We start from the raw sequence: 20,371 nt of genomic DNA on the forward strand, positions 1-20,371 counted from the left end.
TATTTGCAAGTTACTACATTCAGGGATAGATTATTTACACAATTCATGCTCACAAATATATCCTGACACCCTGCAGGAAAGGCACCAAACTATATCAATCCAGATGAATGATTAGAGACAAAATAAGCTGTGTAGAACACAAAGATTCACAATAAAAATTTCTTAGTTTATTTTAAATAACATTTTAATAAAGCTGTGCCTACAATTCAGCATTACCTAAATAAAGCATATTTTTGGTTTATTAGTAGTAATATGTAAAAGTGAAATGAATGACATGCAGCTGAGCTTACAAGTGATTGCAAGGCATGGGTATGCATTTATTGCATTACAGCAGAGCCTTGACAGCTGGCTCTGTTATTGTGTTTTGTGGGACCAGGTTCTAACATGCAGTGCTGGGAGAACAAACTCCCTGACTGACAAACACTGAACAGATAAACTGGCATGGAAAGGGAGATGGAACATCATGAGCACGTTTATTGTATTAATTACTAGTGACAAATTGGCAACTCCTCTCCCCTGGTTTTAGAGGTACATGTGATTTTAGAAGGACAAGTCAGATGTACATTTAACCTTCAATCCTGCAAGGGCCAGGAGGTTTTTGCTGACACTAAGCTGCAGGACCAGAAGCTAAACTAATGCTACACTCATCTTGCTTGCTTTCAGTGCAGAAAATGTTAAGACAAATACCATGACAAGGGCTCTCTATGTCATTACTTTAAAAACACAACCCACATGCATTAGGATAGGAAAAATACAACGCACAGGTAGCAGTGCCTTTCCCACTTATGTGCAGCACATTTAGGCAGTTGCATTTTTGGGCTTCTCAGTCATGTATCTTCAAGTCACTTGATGCAGATTTATGGCTTAATAGGTTTTTCCATCATCTGCAATCCAAGCCGGCCAACCATCAGTAAACTGTGGAACAGAATAGTTGTTATAAAAAGAGGGAGGTGAAGGCAAAAATCCCATAAAGAACAAGAAGGAAAAAAACATTGGCATAATTTCATTTACCTGAATAACACCACAAGGTTTCGTTTTTCGCAGAATTTACCATGTTACATTTTTAAAACAATATAACCCACAAATAAGCTAAATAAAATATTCCATAACACAGACAAGAAAAAAGGACAGGTGGTTACCTGGCACCAGCAATTATCCCAGGCATCGCCTTTTTGGAGTTGTAAAATCTCATTCCCATAACAGCAGACAAGGTGCCAGATGCCACTGTTGAAAAGAAGCCCAATCAGAACCATTTGACACAAATGCCACCACAGCACTGCCACACTTGGACACTGAGCAGCACCAACCAAACAGACCTACACATACAGACAGGAATGCCTCCCTCTGTGAACAAACAACTTGATTCTCTTCAGCATCAAAGCTGTCATTACAAGCTTCTTAGCAGCTTTGGTGAGCACTCTCCACTGCTCAGCAGAAGCGAGGAGATCTCACCAGGGCTGAGACCACGGTCCGATCACCCACAAACTCTAATCCTATAAACAGGTCACTAGCTCTCCCTCAACCCTTATTTGCAAAACAATGATTATTTCCTCAAACACAGGCAAAAACTGCTAGAAAGCTGGGATGGTGACAGTATTCACTGTGTGGGAGGTAAATATTATTTACACTTCCCATTTCTCTGTGGCATTCTGAACTGGAAAGTGGCCATAAATACTGAAAGTGGAAAGAAAACAACCTCACTTGAAAATATGATTTGAAAACAGAAAGCAATGCAAAGGATCAAACTGAAAGAGCAATTAACATCTTAGACATTACTGCAAATTATTTTATCTCTAAATGTAGAAAAGGAATCCCATCAACATTCACATGAAATTTACAGGGCCTTTGTTTCTTGGAAGAAGAAAGGCAGGTGAAAGTGTGGTATACCTTTTTTCCAAAGCCTTTTTCCAAGTTTGTTTGTATCAGACAGGGTAAAAGGTATCCTAGGGATAATCTGTCAAGGTTCTATTTCTGCATTTCTACCCCTGATGTTCTGGAACCAATTTACAGCTCTGCAGGAGCCACAGCTGCACATTGCAAAGAGGGCTGAGGAGGGAGGGATGGACGGATGACCCCTACTAGACTGTGACACATTCAAGAGGTCCATTTGAAAACACTCCATGCACCACATCAGAATACACAAAAGCTGTTCATGCCTCTTCCATGATACTGCCTAAAAACCTGCGCCAGAGGTGCACAGCCACTCCCATAGCATGCCAGAGTGGAAGGACAATTCACAAATGGAAATTGTGCTTTACATTGAGCTGCATTTTACGTTTCATTCCTTACTAACAAGGTTGGTCCTCTACAGTGGCTTGATAGAGCCTTTCAGCACATTAGTCCTATTGGTTTAAAATAGTCTTAAATCACTGTAAAGCTAAAGTATCATAGCACTAGTAACACTATGGAGTAGGTACAGAACGAGCAGGATCCTCAGGAAGTCATCTAGGACACCCTAGTGCCTAAAGGCACAATCAGTTCCTGATAGCGGTTTGACCCGACATTACACTCCTGCAGCAAAGGAACTCCCTGAGGTTCACCTGAGTGCTTCGTAACACTTATCACAGTGATTTCATCCTTCTCCTTCCCCTGAAGATTTAACTGCAAGCTTAACACCCACCACTCCTTGTAAGCTCTACTGAAAGCAAGCAGAAGAGATCACTGCCTCTTTCCTTTATCATAGTGTTTCTTCCAGAGTGTATGATGCATTAGAACATGTACTGCTCCTCTGAGATGCTTGTGCAGACCAGGGTTCCCTAAGGCCACATACCACCTGTCACACTGCTGTCACTATTGCAAAGACAGTGCTTATTCCACCACCACAGGCTAAAAACGCTGCTTCACAACCAAATATTTTCCACGTATGTTTCCTGCACCTAATGCGTTGGTGCAACACATTATCCAACCTGGCAGAGGAGACAGGTATTTCTCACCAGCAGTGGATTCACACAGGACAATGCAGGTCTTCGAGCCAGGTATCGTGCTCTTACACAAATACCTCCTGGCTGTGGGCAGGGCGTCCTGCCACCACTTACAACATTTGTATTGTAACAACGGCACAGGGCAGCAGGGAAAAAAAAAAAAAAGTCACTGTTCCCACCACTACCAGTAACACTCAGTACTCGGCTGCCGAGCAAACTTACCGAGGGAAAGCCACACATCCTTTGGATCTTTGGACTGCTGGTAGGCGCCTAGTCCCGCTAAGCCGCCGAACAGAAGGCCGGCAGCTAGAGACGGGACGCTGCCTTGAATAAAAATAAAGCAGTCAGCGGAAGAACACACACAGCGTCAGCCCGCACTTTCCCGTGCTAGTAAATCCACAAAGCCAACCTAACCACAGCATTAGGCTGAGGGGTTTGGGGAGCTTTTCTAACACGCTTGGCAGACCCCGGCGAGCACCGCTTCGTTGCACTTGTCTGGCGGCAGCAAGGACTGAGCGGGGCTCGCGGTGTCACCGCGGGCAGCGGCCCCGCAGCGGGGCGGAAGGAGCTGAGCGGGGGCTGCCTGCGGGCACGACCGCGACAGCCACGGCCAGCAGCACCCACCTGCCTTGGCGTAGCCCACCACACCGCCCGCCGCCACCAGCGCCGCGTAGCCGAAGCCCAGCCAGTCGTACTCCATCTGCGGGCAGCCGCGGAGAGCCGCGCCGACCTTGGGCCGCCCTCCCTCAGGCCCTCCCCGCCCTCCCTCCGTCCGTCCCGCCCCGGGGCCGTCTCCCGGAGGTCCCGCCCGCCGCCCCTGACGGGCCCGGGTTGGGCCCGGGCAGGGCCAGCGCCGTGCTGTTGCTGTCTAGGCTCCAGGAGGATTTGGTTGTTTGACTGCGCATCAGTAACACAGTTGGAAAGTCAGAAATGAGGCAGAAAGCAGCCACCTCCCCTTTTCTTCCCAGGCTCGCCATCGCCCCGCACTGCCGGGGGTGGGAATGGAGGTTGCGGTCGGTCCGTGGCGCCTTCTCCGCGCTGCTGCTCCCTCCGCGCTCTCTGCCGTGCCCAGCGTGGGCTCCCTTCCTCGGGAGACAGCTCTGCACAGCCTGCCACAGCGCAGGTCCTTCCATGGGGGGCAGTCCTTCGGGAACAGGCTGCTCCAGCGTGGATCTTCTGCCCGCACGCTTGCTCCGGGCTGGGCTCCAGCTTCGGCTTCCCGGGGCACGTCCACCTGCCGCAGTGTGGGCTCCTCCTTGGGCCGCAGCAGCGTCTCTGCTCCGTGGGCTGCACCACGGGCTGCAGGGGAACCTCCGCTCCTGCGCCTGGAACACCTCCTGTCCTTCTTCGCTGACCTTGCTGTCTGCTGGGCTGTTCCTCCCAAAAGGTTCTCATTTCTCTCTCCAGCTGCTGATGGTGTTGTGTACTAAGTTCTTTCCGCTTCTTAAATACCTTATCACAGACGTGCACCACTGTCTCATGAGTTCAGCCTTGGCCATCAGCGGGTCTGTCCTGGAGCTGGCTGACTCTGCCCAACGTGAGGGTAGGTCCTGGTGTCTCCTCTCAGAAGCCCGCCTTGCCCTGGAAGCCAATGGAGATCTCAAAAAAAGGCATCCGGATTTCTCAGCAGCTCTGCTGAGGATGCCACACACGTGCGGAGCGATGGTGGTGTTGTGCTAACAGGGCACAATCCCCAGCCCCGGGTGGGGCAGCCTGCCCAGCACTGCACTGGATGCAGGCCTTTGTGCTGAAGGCAGGCTTGCTAACTGGTGCCCAGTGCTAATTCACTCACTGAGACAGGTATTTCCATTGATCATTCTAGTTTGCACAAAGTAGAGAGTTTGGTCCACACACTCATCATCAATACTTTACACATTTTAACAAACTAAGGCAGAAGCATTCATTGGTAACAGAACTTTTCTATAATTGGTACTTGACCCCCCGTCTTACTTGCTAGTTATATCTCTTGCTTCTCCTGCTAATCAGTCCACAGGTGCAGTTCTCTCCATTTTAGTTTAAGTACCTAATCAGGTACTTAAAGTATCTAACCAAATCAGGTAGAAAAGTTTGGTGTTTCCTACTCAACACTATTGTTTTGCCTTGAGTGCTTATTTCTAGGCCTGTTTCCAGCCTCTTCAGGTGCCCCTCACAAGAATGACATTCACACACCAGCCAATTGTTAGTCATTCTTACTAGTGAGCCTCCATGCCCACACAGCAAACCACCACCGTGCTGGTGGCCACCAGCCATGAGACAGCAGGATTTGCTAGGCAAAGACCTTTTCTTGGATGACCTTCTGTTACCAAAGGTCTGAATCTTCCCTGGATTCCTAGTGTAGGGAGAGGATGGAGATGGAAAGCAAAGCCATAGCTAGAGGGTGGCACTGTGAATCTGGAGCAATGAAAATTGGTCTTTGTTTAAATCCATTGAGAAGGATTTGCAGAGGGTCATCAAAAGTTCCACACTACTGTGGAGTAATGCCATCATATTGCAAAAGTTCCATGCTGCTGTCTCCTTATCACAAAAGTTTCATACCTTCTTGGTATTTTACTCATAGGTAGCTCTTCAGAGCACTAACTCTTTCTTCCTCACAAAGCAGAAAATTTACTCCAATTCCCTTCTCTACTAGCCAACCCACTATTTTATAGCACTCTTCTTCTCACTGGTTGCCACTGTGGCCTGTTAAAGTCAGGTCTGCTCCTAGTCTTTGGTAATTGGCCCAGATGCAACTCCTTAGGGGTGAGATTACTTACTGCACTATCTTTATTTTCTTATATTCTATTCCCCCACAGAGTCATGCCAGTAAAACTTTTTTTAAGCATTATGTCAAGCTGTTAATTACATGTTTGTGTGATCTCAGGGTGGTTCCTGTTGAAAGCTGAGTGTGTTGATCTACTCCTGCACATCACAATGTAACACTCTATCATGACCTCTGAATCCATGTGTCCTAATGGGTTGATTTTGAGACCATCCTTCATTTTGTTTGCAGCACTTTCATTCATCGTTTGGTGCTGCTGGTGTCACTGCTGACCTCACAGCTCACAAAAGTCAGAATCTTTGATGCTTTAACTGAGTGAGAAGCCAGTCAGCAGACAATCCTACTGGCTACTTCAGTTTTGTGCCTCTTGTGGCTATGCTGTGATTTATTCATGGGTGCCAATGCTTCAGCCTTGAATTTGTGGCTTTCAAAACGATGGGTTTGTGGTAGCTGTGTGCTCACAAATTAAGTGAGACAAGGTTTGAAGGATAAGGCAAAGGAATTGATCTAGCCAGCAGAGGAATGGGATATGCAAGAGAGAAAACCAAAGCAGACTACAAGCTCACTAAAGTGTGCTTGGATTTTTCTTTGTTCTGCATCTGTGGGTGCCCCTGGAAGCGTTCCAGGTCAGGCTGGGTGGGGGCCTGATCTAATGAATGAAATTCCTTCCCATGGCAGGGATTTTGGAACTGGATGATCTTTTCCCTTCCAACCTAAACCATTCTATAATACTGTGATTCTACATACACATTGCTTTCATTACTTAAGTGAAGTTGAAAGACGAGAAGCTACAGACACAGGAGCCCAAGCTGTCTCTGGGGAGGTGCACCACAGCTGCTGAACTGCTGTCAGTGTTGTGCAGGGGAGTCTAATCTTCCTTAACATCCTTCCTACCAGACACCCCTCCAGTTTTTCATCATTCCCTGTCTTGTACTACTATTTCAAAGTAACACCAGTATGGTGAGGTCTCACTGGTTTTGATGCAGTTATTCAGTTTGGCTGCCAGAAATCATTGTTTTGTCTCTTCTACAGTGAATAACTACTGTTCTTTCTACAGAAAAAAAGAGACAGATGAGGGAGGTGTTGCACTAAAAGATCAGCCACACAGTGAAAACAGATTAATTTCCTTACAGAAAAGGAAATTTCCTGGAGTAGCATTGATCAAAACAAAACAAAATTTTAAAATACCCCCTTGAATAACATGGACAGAAATCTGTGATGTTTTTCTGGATTCTTACTTGAATAAGTAATATAACCCATAATGTATCTATATACCCATAAAATATCTGTATTTCTTCAGGTTCAGAGTGCTACATGCCATTATATCCATAAATTTCAAACAGCCAAGCTCATTGCTTCTGCTTAGTGACATTTTGCTATTCACCTCTGGAGTCTGAACAATGAAATGTGATGTTGTTTGTACTCTGGGCTAGTTTAAATACTCACACAAAATGGTGAGCACAGCTTTATTTTATTTGGGATTTTTCAGTTTGGGAGATACTCAGCTTGTATCAAGGAGATACCTTGACCAAGGAGAGGATGGGCTGGTCCTAGACCTCTCTTAAGTTCTTTAGTCTCTATACCTTCCTAAAACTCCCTATTTAAAATAATTACTAACTCTGCAATACCTCTCTCTTCAGCTTCCTCCATAACAGCAAGATCGCAAAGCCCTCTTCTCCCGTCTTCTCCCCTCTTCAAAATGCTAAACAGAATTTCTTCTCTGAAGGTAAACTTTTGGTGCCTCTCTGCCGGAACCTGCATCATTAGGTGCTGGCAGCTGTAAAAGCAGAATAAGCTGACTGAGGCAGATCCTGTCTGTTCAGAACCTTCCCTGCAGGTTACCAGCCACGCTCCAGGACATCTAAATGTCTTGTGTTCCTGTTACAGAACTGCTGCAGTTTGCAATCCAGTTTGTTAAAAGACCCTGAAATTAGCAATGTTTTCATAAAGTTGGTGGTAAACTGCTGTTATTCAAGAATTATTCTTTGAGCCATCACTGCATGCTCAGAAGAAAGGCAGGAGAGTAGCACACAGTCTCCCTATATTCAGGCATCCCAATTTTTACTGCTTTTGTATCAGCAGTGGTGCTAACATGCCATGTGAATATAACCACAAGAGCTAGAGGAACAAGCATCCATAGGTTTGCTTCCTTGCTTTTTTTTTTAGGACATGATGTCTGATAACCATGACTTTTGTCTTCTTTAGTGTTTGCCACACTAAAAAATTCTCAAGCCCCGTGGTTTTTTTGGGGTTTTTTTTTGGTGTGGTTTTTTTGTTTTTTTTTTTTCCTCTGCAGCATGCTTGGTCGGTTGAGATTTTGTGTACTTTACAAAGAGTTTGAAGGGAAAATGGGAAAATCTGCTCAGACGTTGGATGGCCTCCCTCTAGTGGCTGCTACTGTGGAATTAAAATAGGGCTGTGATCTACCGAGCCCAAAGCTGTGTTTGGTCAACCACTGTATGCCACAAAAGTGAATGAACTTGGGAACAAGTCTTATGCCACATCAAGGTACAAAACAAAACCACTATGCTGTTGCCAAAGCTTGTTTACTGCTTTTTCAGTCCTGAAAATACTTATCTTCCCCACTTTCCATCTCTGCCTCCGTGTCCTTACACAGGACAGTCTAAGGACACTGATGAACCAAAATCTGCATGTAAATAATTTTTTAAATTTTAAATTTTTTTTTCTAGTTCAGTTAGTCAGCCAAGTAAGTCAAATATGCAAGCCCCTGTTTTTCAGACATGGACTCTTATGCCTGAAACGCTATTTGATTTTTCTAACCAGGCACACTGATCTAGTAAAAGATCCTGTTTGCTATTTCAAACCTTGTCCCAACAGATATTTAAAGAACAGATATGATCTGCAATCTTTATTCTGTTTCCAGTAGTTTTCTGTTATTCTCTGTAGTAAATATCAGTATGTTTGACAAAGCTATATCTATATGTATAGCCAGCAGTTGTATTCCTGTGTTTAAGATCTGGCTGATTTGGATTCATAACACTTGTCTTTTAGACACAAAAGTGCCAGGAATGCATGGCTGTGTTTGTATTTTTGTAGGAAAAGATAGCAATGACAGGGTAGCAAAACAAAAGTGGTAGCTAGAAAATATCCCCTTAAAAATAGCAAAAATGGAAAGCTCCTGCAGCTGCAAGAGGAGCTTTGCCCTTGTGTCTCCTTTTGGGTCTCTCATACTTTGGTCTTCAAGTGTTAAGTGATTAGCAGGCAGTATGAGACAACCCAACCCAAGCTGCATTTACAGAACATCCCTAAAAATCCTGTCTCATGAGTTTATGCGCTGACACAGCAGAAATTAAGATAGCTAGTGCTATTCTCTTGAGTGCCTTTAGTGATGTTGTAGGCTGGGGTGTTGTCACCTGAAAAGTCCAGTTGAATTTCCTCTGTCAGTGAAGAGAAACCAATACTTTTACCCACACTAGATTTTCCACAAACTAATTCTGGGTGCTGTTTGTGTATTTTCACTGGTTTCAGTATAGTTGTGTTGATGTGAAATTGCTGTCATTGAAGCTGACTGAAGTTCTCAATTTATTTTTCTCATCAATACACATAACTATGTTATGGATTAACGATTCTTGAAATCAAATATTTGTAGGAAGAAAAAATTGAGAAAAACGTACACATTACCATGACAACCTCCATGGCTCTCTTCCATATAAATCCACTTCACCACTTCCACCTCCTCATCATGTGCTGGCCATGGATGCTGGGACATGTGAAACCTGGTAACAGAAAATCAAATAGTTAGTCCTTTGAAAAGCTTTGTGTTCAGGTTTATGTGCACTCTCTGGGACCTTTCTCCACAGAACTGGGGTAAAAATGCTTTGGAATGCACATCAATACATGCCTGGCTGCTAACGTGGTTGTTGAGTTTCTTCACTGAGAGCAGCTTTCATGACACAGACAAGATGTCAACACAAAAGACCTAAATATTTCATTTGAGAAATAAAATTCCTCTTCTTCAACAGCCTCAGTATGATACTGCACATGATCATTCATGTAACCTTCCCAACCAGCAGTGTCCTCCAAGAGCTATTTGAACACTGGGCCAATAACACATAGAACCTTCACATTAATTTAGAGGTAAGTACTGGATTTTTGTGTTGTGTTTTGTTTATTTGTGGGTTTGTTGGTTGGTTGGTTGGTTTAAGGAAAAAGACTAACAGAACAAATTCAAGTATGATATAATTGGAAGGAGTTATTGAAACTCAATTATAGGCTATGATATATAATAGATATAGATTTAGGCAGATCACAGGACCTATCCAGGATATAAACAGGTTAGAATTTATCCTCTGCTTGTCACTAATTATCACCTTCTACTTGTCTCTAAAAATACCTTTTACTAGTCCAGGTTTCTCAAAGTCCCATCCAACCAGGTCTTTAACATGTCCCAGGGAAGGGGCATCCACAACTACTCTTGAAAACCTGTCCAGTGCCTCACCACCCTCACAGTAAAGAATTTATTCCACATATCCAATCTAAAACCATCTTCTTACAGTGTAAATCCACTCCCCCCTGTCTTATCCCTACATGCCCATGAAGAAGGTCCCTCTCCAGCTCTCTTACAGGCTCTCTTTAGGTACTGGAAAGGTGCTCTAAGGTCAGCTGAGAGCCTTCTTTCCTCCAGGCTGAACATCCCCAGCTCTCTCAGCCTATCTTCATAGGAGAGGTGCTCCAGACTCTGATCATCTTTATAGTCCTCCTCTGGCCTTGCTTCAGCAGGTCCATGTCCTCCTCATGCTGGGGGACCCAGAGCTGGATGCAGCACCCCCAGCAGGTTCTCGTGAGGGTAGAGTAGAGAGAAGTACCACCTGTCCCAGGCTGCTGGCCACGCTGCTTTGGGTGTAGCCCAGAATACATTTGTCTTTCTGGGCTGCAGGCACACACTGCTGGGTCATGCTGTGCAACCAACACCCCCAAGTCCTTCTCCTCAGGGCTGCTCTCAATCCATTCTCCCCCAGCCTGTATTTGTCCTTGCAACCCACATGCAAGACCTTGCAGCTGACCTTGTTGAACTCCTTGAGGTTTGCACAGTCCCATCTCTCCAGCCTGTGCAGGTCCCCCTGGATGCCATCCCTGCCCTCCAGCGTGCTGACTGCACCACACAGCTCAGTGTCACCAGCAAACTTGCTGGCTCAATCCCACTGTCCATGTCACTGACAGAGATGTCAAACAGTGCCAGTCCCAATACCAGCCCCTGGGGAATGCCATGCATATCAAGTGCCATGCCACAAAAACTGACTCATGACTTTTAGAACAAATGAAAAAAGGCTGTATGATCCAACTGCAGAACTACCATAGCACTTTGCCATAAACAGCAGTGTGTGTCAGCTATAACCAGAACTTAATAACTTTATTTTTCCCCTTCTGTATACCGCATTTATCAAACAAAGCAACATGCCAAAAAGTGTGGTTTTGTCCCAGGGAAAATTCTTAAAAATATTACTTTTTCACAGAAAACATTAAGGTAAAGATAACACTTTATGAAACAGAGACAATGATGGCAGGGAATAAATGCTTTAAATAGCCTGGGATGTGCATTACCATCCCAATTAAAAATCTGTTCATAACAGATGGCAATAAATGTAGTGTGTGGGAAGTTTTGAAAAATGCTGATACAATGGCAAAACAGAAAGATATCTGACAAAACAGGAATGACCCCAGGACATCCACAAAAATACTGGAAGGCACTGCCTTCCAGGAATACAAAACTACTGACTTCACATTATTCACCATCTCCCAAACTGAGGAAACTAGGCAGCTTTGTAAGTTAATTAAAAAGTAGGGTAAAGTGTAGCTCAATATGGGGGAAAAAAATAATTTATCATATTTTTCTTTAAATAGTTGCTTGAGCGACTGATTTCGGATTCAGAATTTTCCTGGGGTGTTGTTCTTAAAAGGACAGTTTGTCTGAGAAGTGGTGCTGCTTATAAAAGTTAAAATAAATTTTGTCATGAGCTGCTCACTCTACTTTTGTTTACCTCTTTTGTCCCATTCCATCATGGTTAGCAGAATTTTGTCCTTGAAAACCAGGAACAGGAAAGGGTCACCTCGTGGGCAGCAATACCGAGCACTGCTCTGGAAACAAGTTTGCTGCCCCCAGGCCTTAAGAGCAGCCCCCAGCAGCACTGCACTGCTCAGGTGTGGAGACAGCCACAGGAGAGACTGGTCAGCCCCTCTGATGCCTTTAATTTCATGCCTTTTCTTGGTGGGGGAGGTTTGGAGGAAGGAAAAGCATCGCTTCAGAGCCTGGACCTCTCACAGGACACAGACAACACAACCCCAAAGGCAACATCCCCTCTAAGCCCTTCCCTTCAGCTTTTTTGCCATTACAATTCCATTGTGAGCTGTTCTGCGTGTGTTGACTCCAAGAGGCAGCCTTGCATCTTCCCTTCCCTTTGCTCCTGGCATCACCACCACAGATTATGAGGACAAACACAGGCAGCATACACAACATGAGCCGCTGCACCCCCCTTTCTGTAACATGCACACTTAAACCAACATGGAAATCTTGCAGCATAAAAGGCTGCCTGATTTGCCTTTGATTCCAGGATCAAATCTATTTACCAACAGGCTAATCTCCACCAGCCCCCTGAAACAGCCTGTGCTTCTCCTGCAGCATTTCTAGGCAAAGGGACAATTTCTTTACACTCCTATGCCACCGGCTGATCCGAGCTTTTCTGCTGCACTTCACAAGCTGAGGCACGGGAGTTTGCTCTTTAGAAATCTGTCTGAACTGTTCCCATGCTTGGGAATGTTATTCTGCAAGACATGACTGAAATCAACAGTAACTTTTGCTGGATGCTGGAGCCATATATTTATGTCTGGGAAACGTGCAGGGCTTGAGTTGGGTCACATATAAGTGACTGCAGGACACTTACAATTGGCAGGCCCATGCCCCAGTGCTGCCTGCCCCTCAGGCAGGGTGCCTGCCTTGCCAGCAGCATGCCATGTGCCCACTCCAGCCCCGTGGCTTTCAGAGAGGCCCCACGGCCACCACTCGTCCCCAGTGTGCCTCAGCAGCACAGCATGACCAGCAGCACCAAGGTGGCCACCACCAGCCCCTTCACCCACCTCCGTCACAGTGCCCACACTACCAGCCTTGGCACACCCCTGGGCTGGCCAGCAGCTCCTGCATGATCCCATTCCTGAAACCAATGCCATGAGCCACCTCCCACTACAGGGAAGGGCAGCCTCCCCACCATCCACAATCCAGCCCCAATCCAGTGTTTAGGAAGATGGAGAGAAGCTGATGAGCAGTTGGGGGTAGGATGAAAAGGGTGACCTCTTAGCCCTGTACAGCAACAAGAATTTGTCTGACCAGGTACATAAGATGGCATGCAAGGATGATTTGCTCTGGAATTCTGGTTTGTCTGTCTTCTTGTTTGCCCGGCAAGACAAGTTATCTCACCTGACCAGGGAAGGGAGGTAGCTGGTAAAGATGGGGGGGCAGTCCTCAGAAGAAAAGATTTTCTTTCAAGATGATTTTGCAACAATGGAGGAAAAAGAAAACCAACACCCCTCCTTAAATATGTACAAAGGCTTGATTTCATATTTTGCCACCAGAAATTTTCATTTCAGTGGGGTATGCAAAAGCAAAAGTGTGTGTGTGGCGGGATGAAGGTTTAACTAAAATAAACTCAAGATTGTTGAGCTTCAAAGCAGACCTCAGAAGCTGGAAAGAAAGAATTGAAACTCAGAAGAAACCAAGAAGCTTATTTAAAACAGTGTTCTGATTTAAGGCAATGCATTTCATCTTCTTGATAGGCTGCTGACAATCATAAGAGCACTAAGCTGCACCTCCTGTGTTTAAACATCTGATGGATAATAAGGAAAAGGTCTCAGTTCTAGTAGCTTCATCTGATATGTTTTGGAGAAAGCTTTTCTGTGCTGTTTTTGACCCATAAATAAATTCTAGTATATATGGGAGCGTTGCAGTCCTGGTGAGGAGCTGAATTCTAGAGGGCAGTTCAGGAAACACTTGCTTCTCCCAGTGGGAGTGAGCTGGACTTGTGGGGACATGCTGGGTGCCAAGGACAGGCAACAGGAGAGCTGCTCTGCAGGAGCTGCCAGTGCCCACCCCAGTGCCCATTTAGACATGGTTCTGCCAATTTCCACCCTGGCTGTGTGCTGGCATTGGGGTTTGTACCTCAATGTGTGCAACACTGCTTTAGGTGTGGTCAGATGAATTTGCTCATAGGAGAAAGGAGGGGATAGGCTCAAGTGGACTGGCTGGATCTTCACCCTGAAAAAAAAACAGGGCTGTTGGCAACTCAGGATCAGGGAATGTGAAGAAAGGTCTCTGTTACTGCTGGACTGAAGTTTCTTTAGTTACATGCATTAGTTATCCCAGACATTACCTGATGCTAGTGTTTAGAGAGAAAAACAAATTTTCCTTAAATCACTCTCATCTAATTCTGCACTTCAAGGAGCTGTGTTCTTTGAAGCCTCTTACACCGATGTCTGATGGTTTAAAAGGTAAAGGAGAACCAAGTGAGGGGCATTTAGTAGCTGTGCTTTTCCAACAAGTCTTACTGAAGACATACCCATCCTTATCCCATCATCACTAAGTGCTGTTTCAGTGAGAAGCAAACAGTTGGTTGTGAAAAAAAAAATATTATTCCTTTGCAGTAGTAAATTCCAATGACTGTGAATTGCAAATTGACCAAAACCTGCTTTAAGTTATATCTTCTCAGGTGAACTATAATATCTGCACGGGGGCTAGAGGACAAGAGTAATTTTTCAGAATTTCTGCAATCAAGGTGTTTTTGTGATTGCTGCAATGGTGTTGCAACACTTTCCTTCGAGCAGGTTTTTCAAAAGAGGAAGGTTTTGATGGTGAGATTACAACAACTTTGTGGGCATGAGACTCAAAAACAGTCACAGGAAAATCCCTATTTTTTCAATACTTTATTCCTATGAGAAGTTCTTGCTCAATCAGGAAGTCTCATTAAAATAATAGAGAAGAGGAACAAAAGAATGAGGATTAGTTATATGAGTAATGATGAAGACATAGGTACAAAATACCTTTTTTCTAGAGCATGGCTTATTCAACCAGCATCACTGTCTGGAATCATATTTAAAAAACCTGTGTGTCTCTGTCTGTCTGACTTTTGAAGGGTGGGGACTAAGCTAAGGAAAATTAACAATTATACCAGGCAGAACAGAGCCCCATTAGTGTATATTAGTATAACGTGTACATTGCAGGGAAGGTTGTTTTCCAAGAGCCCGTCTGCAAATGACAGTGGGATGGAGAGGTAACAAAATTATTTTGAATTATTAAGTTGCTCTGAGGAAAAATTCAGTGCAAGCTAAAGCATCTGAAAAAAACCCCGCAGGTCTGTCTGTTCGAGCAACTGGCCACGTAAAAACTTAAAAACAAGGAAAGGCTAACGTGGTAGCATGCAAACAGTGCTACTCAAAAAATTCTGGTATTTCTCTTTCATCTCACACTCACATCCAAGGGGTGTGAATGGGGTGTTCTTTGACAGCTAACAGCTCTATTTGGGAAGTAAGGCTACTGCATCAGAAAAACTGCAGTGAAGGAAAACTCCCATCTCCCCTGTGATCCTACTGCCACTACTGGAGACATTCCTGTGACCATTTTTCTTAGTTTTCATATTTTTCTTAGTTTTCTTATTTTTCTGTATACCATTCAGCTCCCAACCGAGGCATTGACACCAGGATGATGCAGATATACTTTCAAAGTCTGGGAGTGGTTGAACACTCCACCCACAAACAGAACTATCCACCATTTTCATTCCTTTGCAATAATAGACAAAATTTATGGCTATATTAGCACCCTTCTTCCTGAGGTGAGTCTGATTCTTTGAGTTTAGACAGACACAATAAGCAACTGTGTCAAAGCCACTTGGAATTGTGGCTGGCACGCAGCTGTGTGAATCCTTGGAAAAGTAAGCACAAGGTAGAATGGAACATCATCTTCCAATGATTCCCAGTTTTGGTGTCACATTAGCAGCAACAAAAAATACACTGAAAAACTGCAGGTTTAGGCTGCTCATGTTCTCAGATGTCTCTATCTGATGGAAAGCAGCTCTGTGTTAATGTGACTTACCCTTTCAGATCATGAATCTCGGTCTGGGCTTGTGGGCTGGCACAGGACACTGTGGGATACCTGCTCTAGTAATCAACCTCCTATTCACACTGATGCAAACGTTTATCAGGCTTGCAGCCTGCAGTGATGGCATGCTGTGTTCCCCATGTCCCTTTTGAGCTGGCACAAGAGCAGCCGTGACACGGTGCTCCTTTCCCACCCCCTTTCCCTGGGACAGACGCCCCACATTTCGGGGAAGAGAGAGCAACCACACGTGAGTGTCTTTTCTTGCCTGGAAGCTCGGAAGGGCTGCTCCAGCACATCGGGATGGGCCTGCAGCCGTGTTCAGTAGCCAGGACAGAGCTGGGCACTCGCCCAGGGTAGGGAGTGAATGGGTGATTGCTGTGCCAGCCAGTTGTTACAGGCAAACCTTCTCTTGCAGCTCTCATCCTGAGGGGATTGCTAAGCATTTAGCAGCTCTTATATTTCCATTGGTAATACTCACTGAACTGCCACAGCAGCTTAGTGTGCTCCCACACCTCCTGCAATAAGTGCATCCGAGGAGATACAAGTGGTGGGATGAGGTTATTGATGCTGGGCTTAGGGTGAGATGGGAAAATCAACGCCTGGGTGTGAATGTTCTCATGCAGGGTTTTGGGGTTTTTTGTGGTAATCAGGAACAAAGATCATGGATGAGTGCCAGACCCTGCTGTCCCTTACACTGAAAGCAACAAGAAAGGAGAACATTGGAAAACTGGTCCCCAGAGCACAGCAGCTGTTGCACGCATCCTATTAAAGCAGGTAGGAGACAGCGCCTCAGATATGTTTCCCAGGCTGCAGTAACAGCTCTGGTGTCTTTCTAACAGTGCAGAGAGGACAGAGGCCAACTTGCCAAGAAGCTGTCAAGAGGGACTGCAGGAAGGGTTATTTTGGCAACAAAGAGCTTCTGGTGCTCAGGCATCTTGTGCACACTCACCCTTAGCAAAGAGAGCAGAGGTGACAGTGGAACAACATTCTGTTATTCCAGAGGTGAACCAGTTCTGGAAAGCAGAAATGAGAAAATAATTTCACCATTTTCTGCCCACTTCTGTGAACGGATAATAAAAGCACTGATCCCCCTTGTAAAAGCATGCTGGTGTTTCTGAATGAAAAGTGCTGCTATTATTTTCTCGTAATAGCAAGAATGACCTTTATTTTCCCTTTATTTCTTTATTTATTGAACAAGGTGTAAATTGCTGGTGACCAGCAGAGATGTATGTCAGTGGACACACCCCTGCATACCCTGAGGGACTGTTTGCCCTGAGACTGCTTGTGTCCCAAATCATTCATATGCTGTAATTATATTGCATGAAATGAGGGCAGGAATTTGGTCTGGAAGTAAGGGGGCTCAATAGTGCGGCCTGGGGATGTACACCTCTCCCATGGCCATCAGCACCTGTGGAATTCCAGGGCACCGGGAATACTTCCTTGCCTGCCCTGGGGTGCTCTGACCTCCAGGGGAGCACTGACTTTGACCCTCATTCATGGAGAAAGTTTCCTAAACTTCAAGATAGACTAGAATCCACTAAAGTGTGAAGTAGATTGTAGAGAGTAGTGTAGGTGTATCACTTAAGTGAGAAATTTAGGTTTTGGGATTTTTAGTGTGTTGTGGGTAGAAGCAAGATGGAGAGCACAGGGTGTCATCCTGGGTTTCTTCTTCATGCTTCTTCTTCCTCCTTATTCAGGGGTTTGGGTGGCATTTTGTAATTGGGTGGGAAAATCTGCATTGCAGGCTCTTTGGGATCAGTTATTTGGTTAAAAGGGGAAATAGGTGTCAGTTCTTAACTGCATAGTTTAGTTTTAAAAGAGCTTGTAAGAAGAGATTGTTAGCTATTTTTGCAGTGCTTTTCCAGTGCACTGAGCCGGTGTGGACAGCGTGCAAAACTTTAGATAAGATAATAATAAGCAAGAGCCTGAAGACCAAAAAAATCCAGTGCGTCTCTTCCAACACAAAACTGCTCCAGGCGGGTCTCCCCCAACAGGGGAGCCCCCTGGGAGGGCCCAGCCTGTGACCCAGAAGCCAGGGACTGGGCAACAGGTACCCCAACAAGAACCCACTTTCTGCTTTATATGAGCAGAGGGAGGAAAGGTGTCCCAGTGATAACACCACTGGCCACTGACCTGCACTGTGGCGGTGTGTGCTTCTCCAGAGTCCTGGGGAAAGTCATTAAGGGCCATTTCAGACCTACATACCTTGGAAATACTTTCTCTTAATTCCCCCATGCTTCTCTTTCTTATCTGAAAGGTGACTTTCAAGAATTTTCTGTCATGCAGGAGTCATGTGCAAGATAAGCAGAGATAAATACCTGAGATAAATACCAAAGATAAGTTAAAGCTGTTATTTGAAAACCAGCTGAATAGGATTGAAAGTCTTTAGCCTTTAAGGGGGTAAGAAAAGGTATTGGTCTTCATTACATTACTCTAGGCAACAAGCATGCTATTTTAAGATTTGTGGGCAAGTCTTGTTTTATCTTTTATCTGGACTGAGATTATCATGCCTGATACTGATACTGCAAATAACTGTTTGGTTTAGTTGTTTCATGGTATGCTATCCATCCAAACTGGTCCTTAAATGACTCCTCTGCTTGCCTGGAGGCCTGCAACTTTTTGTTCTAACAGCTGGACCAGGTCCTGAAATCATTATCTCCCTGTGATGTACCTGGAAACTTAAAGGAAGTGGCTTGGTCAAACTTGGACAGGAGTTTTTCGTTAGAGCCTGGAACTGAGTCACAAGCTAACATCCCACACACTGAGAGGGGTGACTTCTCAGCCCAGAGCTGCCCAGCACTCTTGGATCTGACTTGGATACACTCAGGTGAGTGTCTGACTGAGTGTTATCCTTGTAAGTTTGGGTTCAAAATCCTGTGCAACCACAGCCTCTGGGCACATCTGTCAGAGCCATACGGCCACTTTTGGACAGGCAACCTAATGTGATGGCAAGGAAAAAAAGGAAGAGGAAAATAAACATATGTGCTCTGGAAATGTTACATCTTTCAGATGCAAAAAGAACAATCACCAAAAAATGTTATGCCCATACTGGAAAACATACAGTGGTTATGGTGGAAATAACAATGAAATATGCAGGCTATGTGAGCTACACAGTGCAGTCAACAAATATCAGCCACCTAAAGCTTTCTGACTGTGGAGAAGGTATCTGGTCCCAGGTTTATGGCTTCTGAGGCAATGGACTGTAATAAGATCAAGCAACCAGCTTCCTGGAAAAGTGATCTAGCCACAAATAATACATGCTCATAATAATACTACAAATATCTCAATCAGTAGTCACTTGTGCTTCTTGTGCAGACCAGTCATAAAATACAGTTAACAGAAGAGAAAGCACTATGCTCATAAAGTTATGTGATAATTTGAAAGTTGATGTGCTCTGCCTCTGTTACTGCTCCCTATACTTATTCCCCACAAGTTACAGTAAGGAAGAGGTGAAGAGAAAGAGAAAGACAGGAGAAAAAATTTACCTGTGCTTCCATTCCTCATATCCCCGCTTTGGGCTGATATTCCTGCTTTGGGCTGCTGGGAATCTCCAGGCAGCTGGGAGCAGTAGAGCCCTACCAGTGCTTGTAAAAGCAGCATGTACAAGGGTGAAATCCTGTTCATCTTCCAGTCCTTTCCCAGGATGCAAACAAGGTGAAAGCAACAGTAAATACACACAGTAAAGATGAAAATACTGGTTCTTATTCTGCTTCTCTGCATAAATTCTTGACCTTGTGCAACAGAGTTTAGGCAGTAGTTATGAGTTACATGGATATTTTGCAATTGCTATGGGACAGCTGATGTATGTGGTCCCATAGGAAAGCATGTGACAACTAGAAGTCGACTCCAGCCTGAATTCAGATTTTCTGGGGGGAACTGACTTCAATTTGTTGGAAAATAGAATATCCCACACGAAAATTAATATCTTGTACAAAATTTCTTCACTACAATGCTTGCATAGATTGCATATTTAATCTTTTTCTTTTCATCATCTCATATTTTACAGGTGAATCAGCTGAAATGTCCAAGGATTTCTGTTTGGACTTAGATCCCCAGGCATCTTTCTGCTCAGACATGGAACAGTATTGCACATTCTGGACAGCACAGTCACCTTTCCCCCTATGCTCAAAAAAGGGTCAGTAAGATTATTTGATAGATCAGCCTTATATTACAATTAATTTTTCATCTAGATTTTGACAAAATCAACTTCAGATAATGTTTCTACATGTGCATATGCACCTATGAAATAGAATTATAAAATGGTTTGGGTTGGAAAAAGACCTTAAAGATTTTGTGGTTCCAAACCCCTTTTTACAGGCAAGGACACTTGCCACTAGACCAGGGACCTCAAAACCCCATCCAACCTGGCCTTGAACACTGCCAGGGATGAGCTATTCACCATTATCCCTGGGTAGCCTGTTCCTTTACCTCATCACCACCACAGTAAAAAATTTCTCCCTTACATGTAATTCAAACCCACCCTTTTCAAGTTTAAGGCCATTCCCCGCCATCCTATCACTGCATACTCTTGTAAGAAGTCCCTCTCCAGCTTTGCCCATGAGTAAAACAAGCACAAGTGTGTGTATCTACAGA

At 44.6% G+C, this 20,371-nt stretch overlaps 1 protein-coding gene and 1 long non-coding RNA gene across 2 annotated transcripts; one reads left to right on the plus strand and one right to left on the minus strand.

The window, feature by feature from the left end:
• Positions 1–145: 145 nt before the first annotated feature.
• On the minus strand, positions 146–3,678 carry LOC135303292 (transmembrane protein 14C-like). The gene is made up of 4 exons (XM_064424950.1): positions 3,546–3,678; positions 3,144–3,245; positions 1,140–1,224; positions 146–915 (listed from the first exon to the last, which is right to left on the minus strand). Exons 1-4 carry the CDS (start codon positions 3,619–3,621, stop codon positions 858–860), a joined length of 321 nt encoding a protein of 106 aa, XP_064281020.1. The 5' UTR covers positions 3,622–3,678; the 3' UTR covers positions 146–857.
• A 12,503-nt stretch (positions 3,679–16,181) lies between these two features.
• LOC135288272 (uncharacterized) lies at positions 16,182–20,343 on the plus strand. Its single transcript, XR_010351472.1, has 3 exons — positions 16,182–16,552; positions 18,386–18,605; positions 19,785–20,343. It is a non-coding gene; the product is annotated as an uncharacterized LOC135288272 (long non-coding RNA).
• The last annotated feature ends 28 nt before the right edge of the window (positions 20,344–20,371 follow it).

Source organism: Passer domesticus, chromosome 1 (genome assembly GCF_036417665.1).
Source record: "Passer domesticus isolate bPasDom1 chromosome 1, bPasDom1.hap1, whole genome shotgun sequence".
NCBI classification, from domain to species: domain Eukaryota; kingdom Metazoa; phylum Chordata; class Aves; order Passeriformes; family Passeridae; genus Passer; species Passer domesticus.

Bases quoted from the DNA above. Each gene is read 5' to 3' on its own strand.
- LOC135303292 (XM_064424950.1), bottom strand. From the start codon at position 3,621: ATGGAGTACGACTGGCTGGGCTTCGGCTACGCGGCGCTGGTGGCGGCG. The intron at 1,225-3,143 runs GTAAGTTTGCTC...TCTTTTCAACAG, and splicing joins GGATGTGTGGCTTTCCCTCG to TGGCATCTGGCACCTTGTCT. The intron at 916-1,139 runs GTAACCACCTGT...TCTGTTCCACAG, and splicing joins GGGATAATTGCTGGTGCCAG to TTTACTGATGGTTGGCCGGC.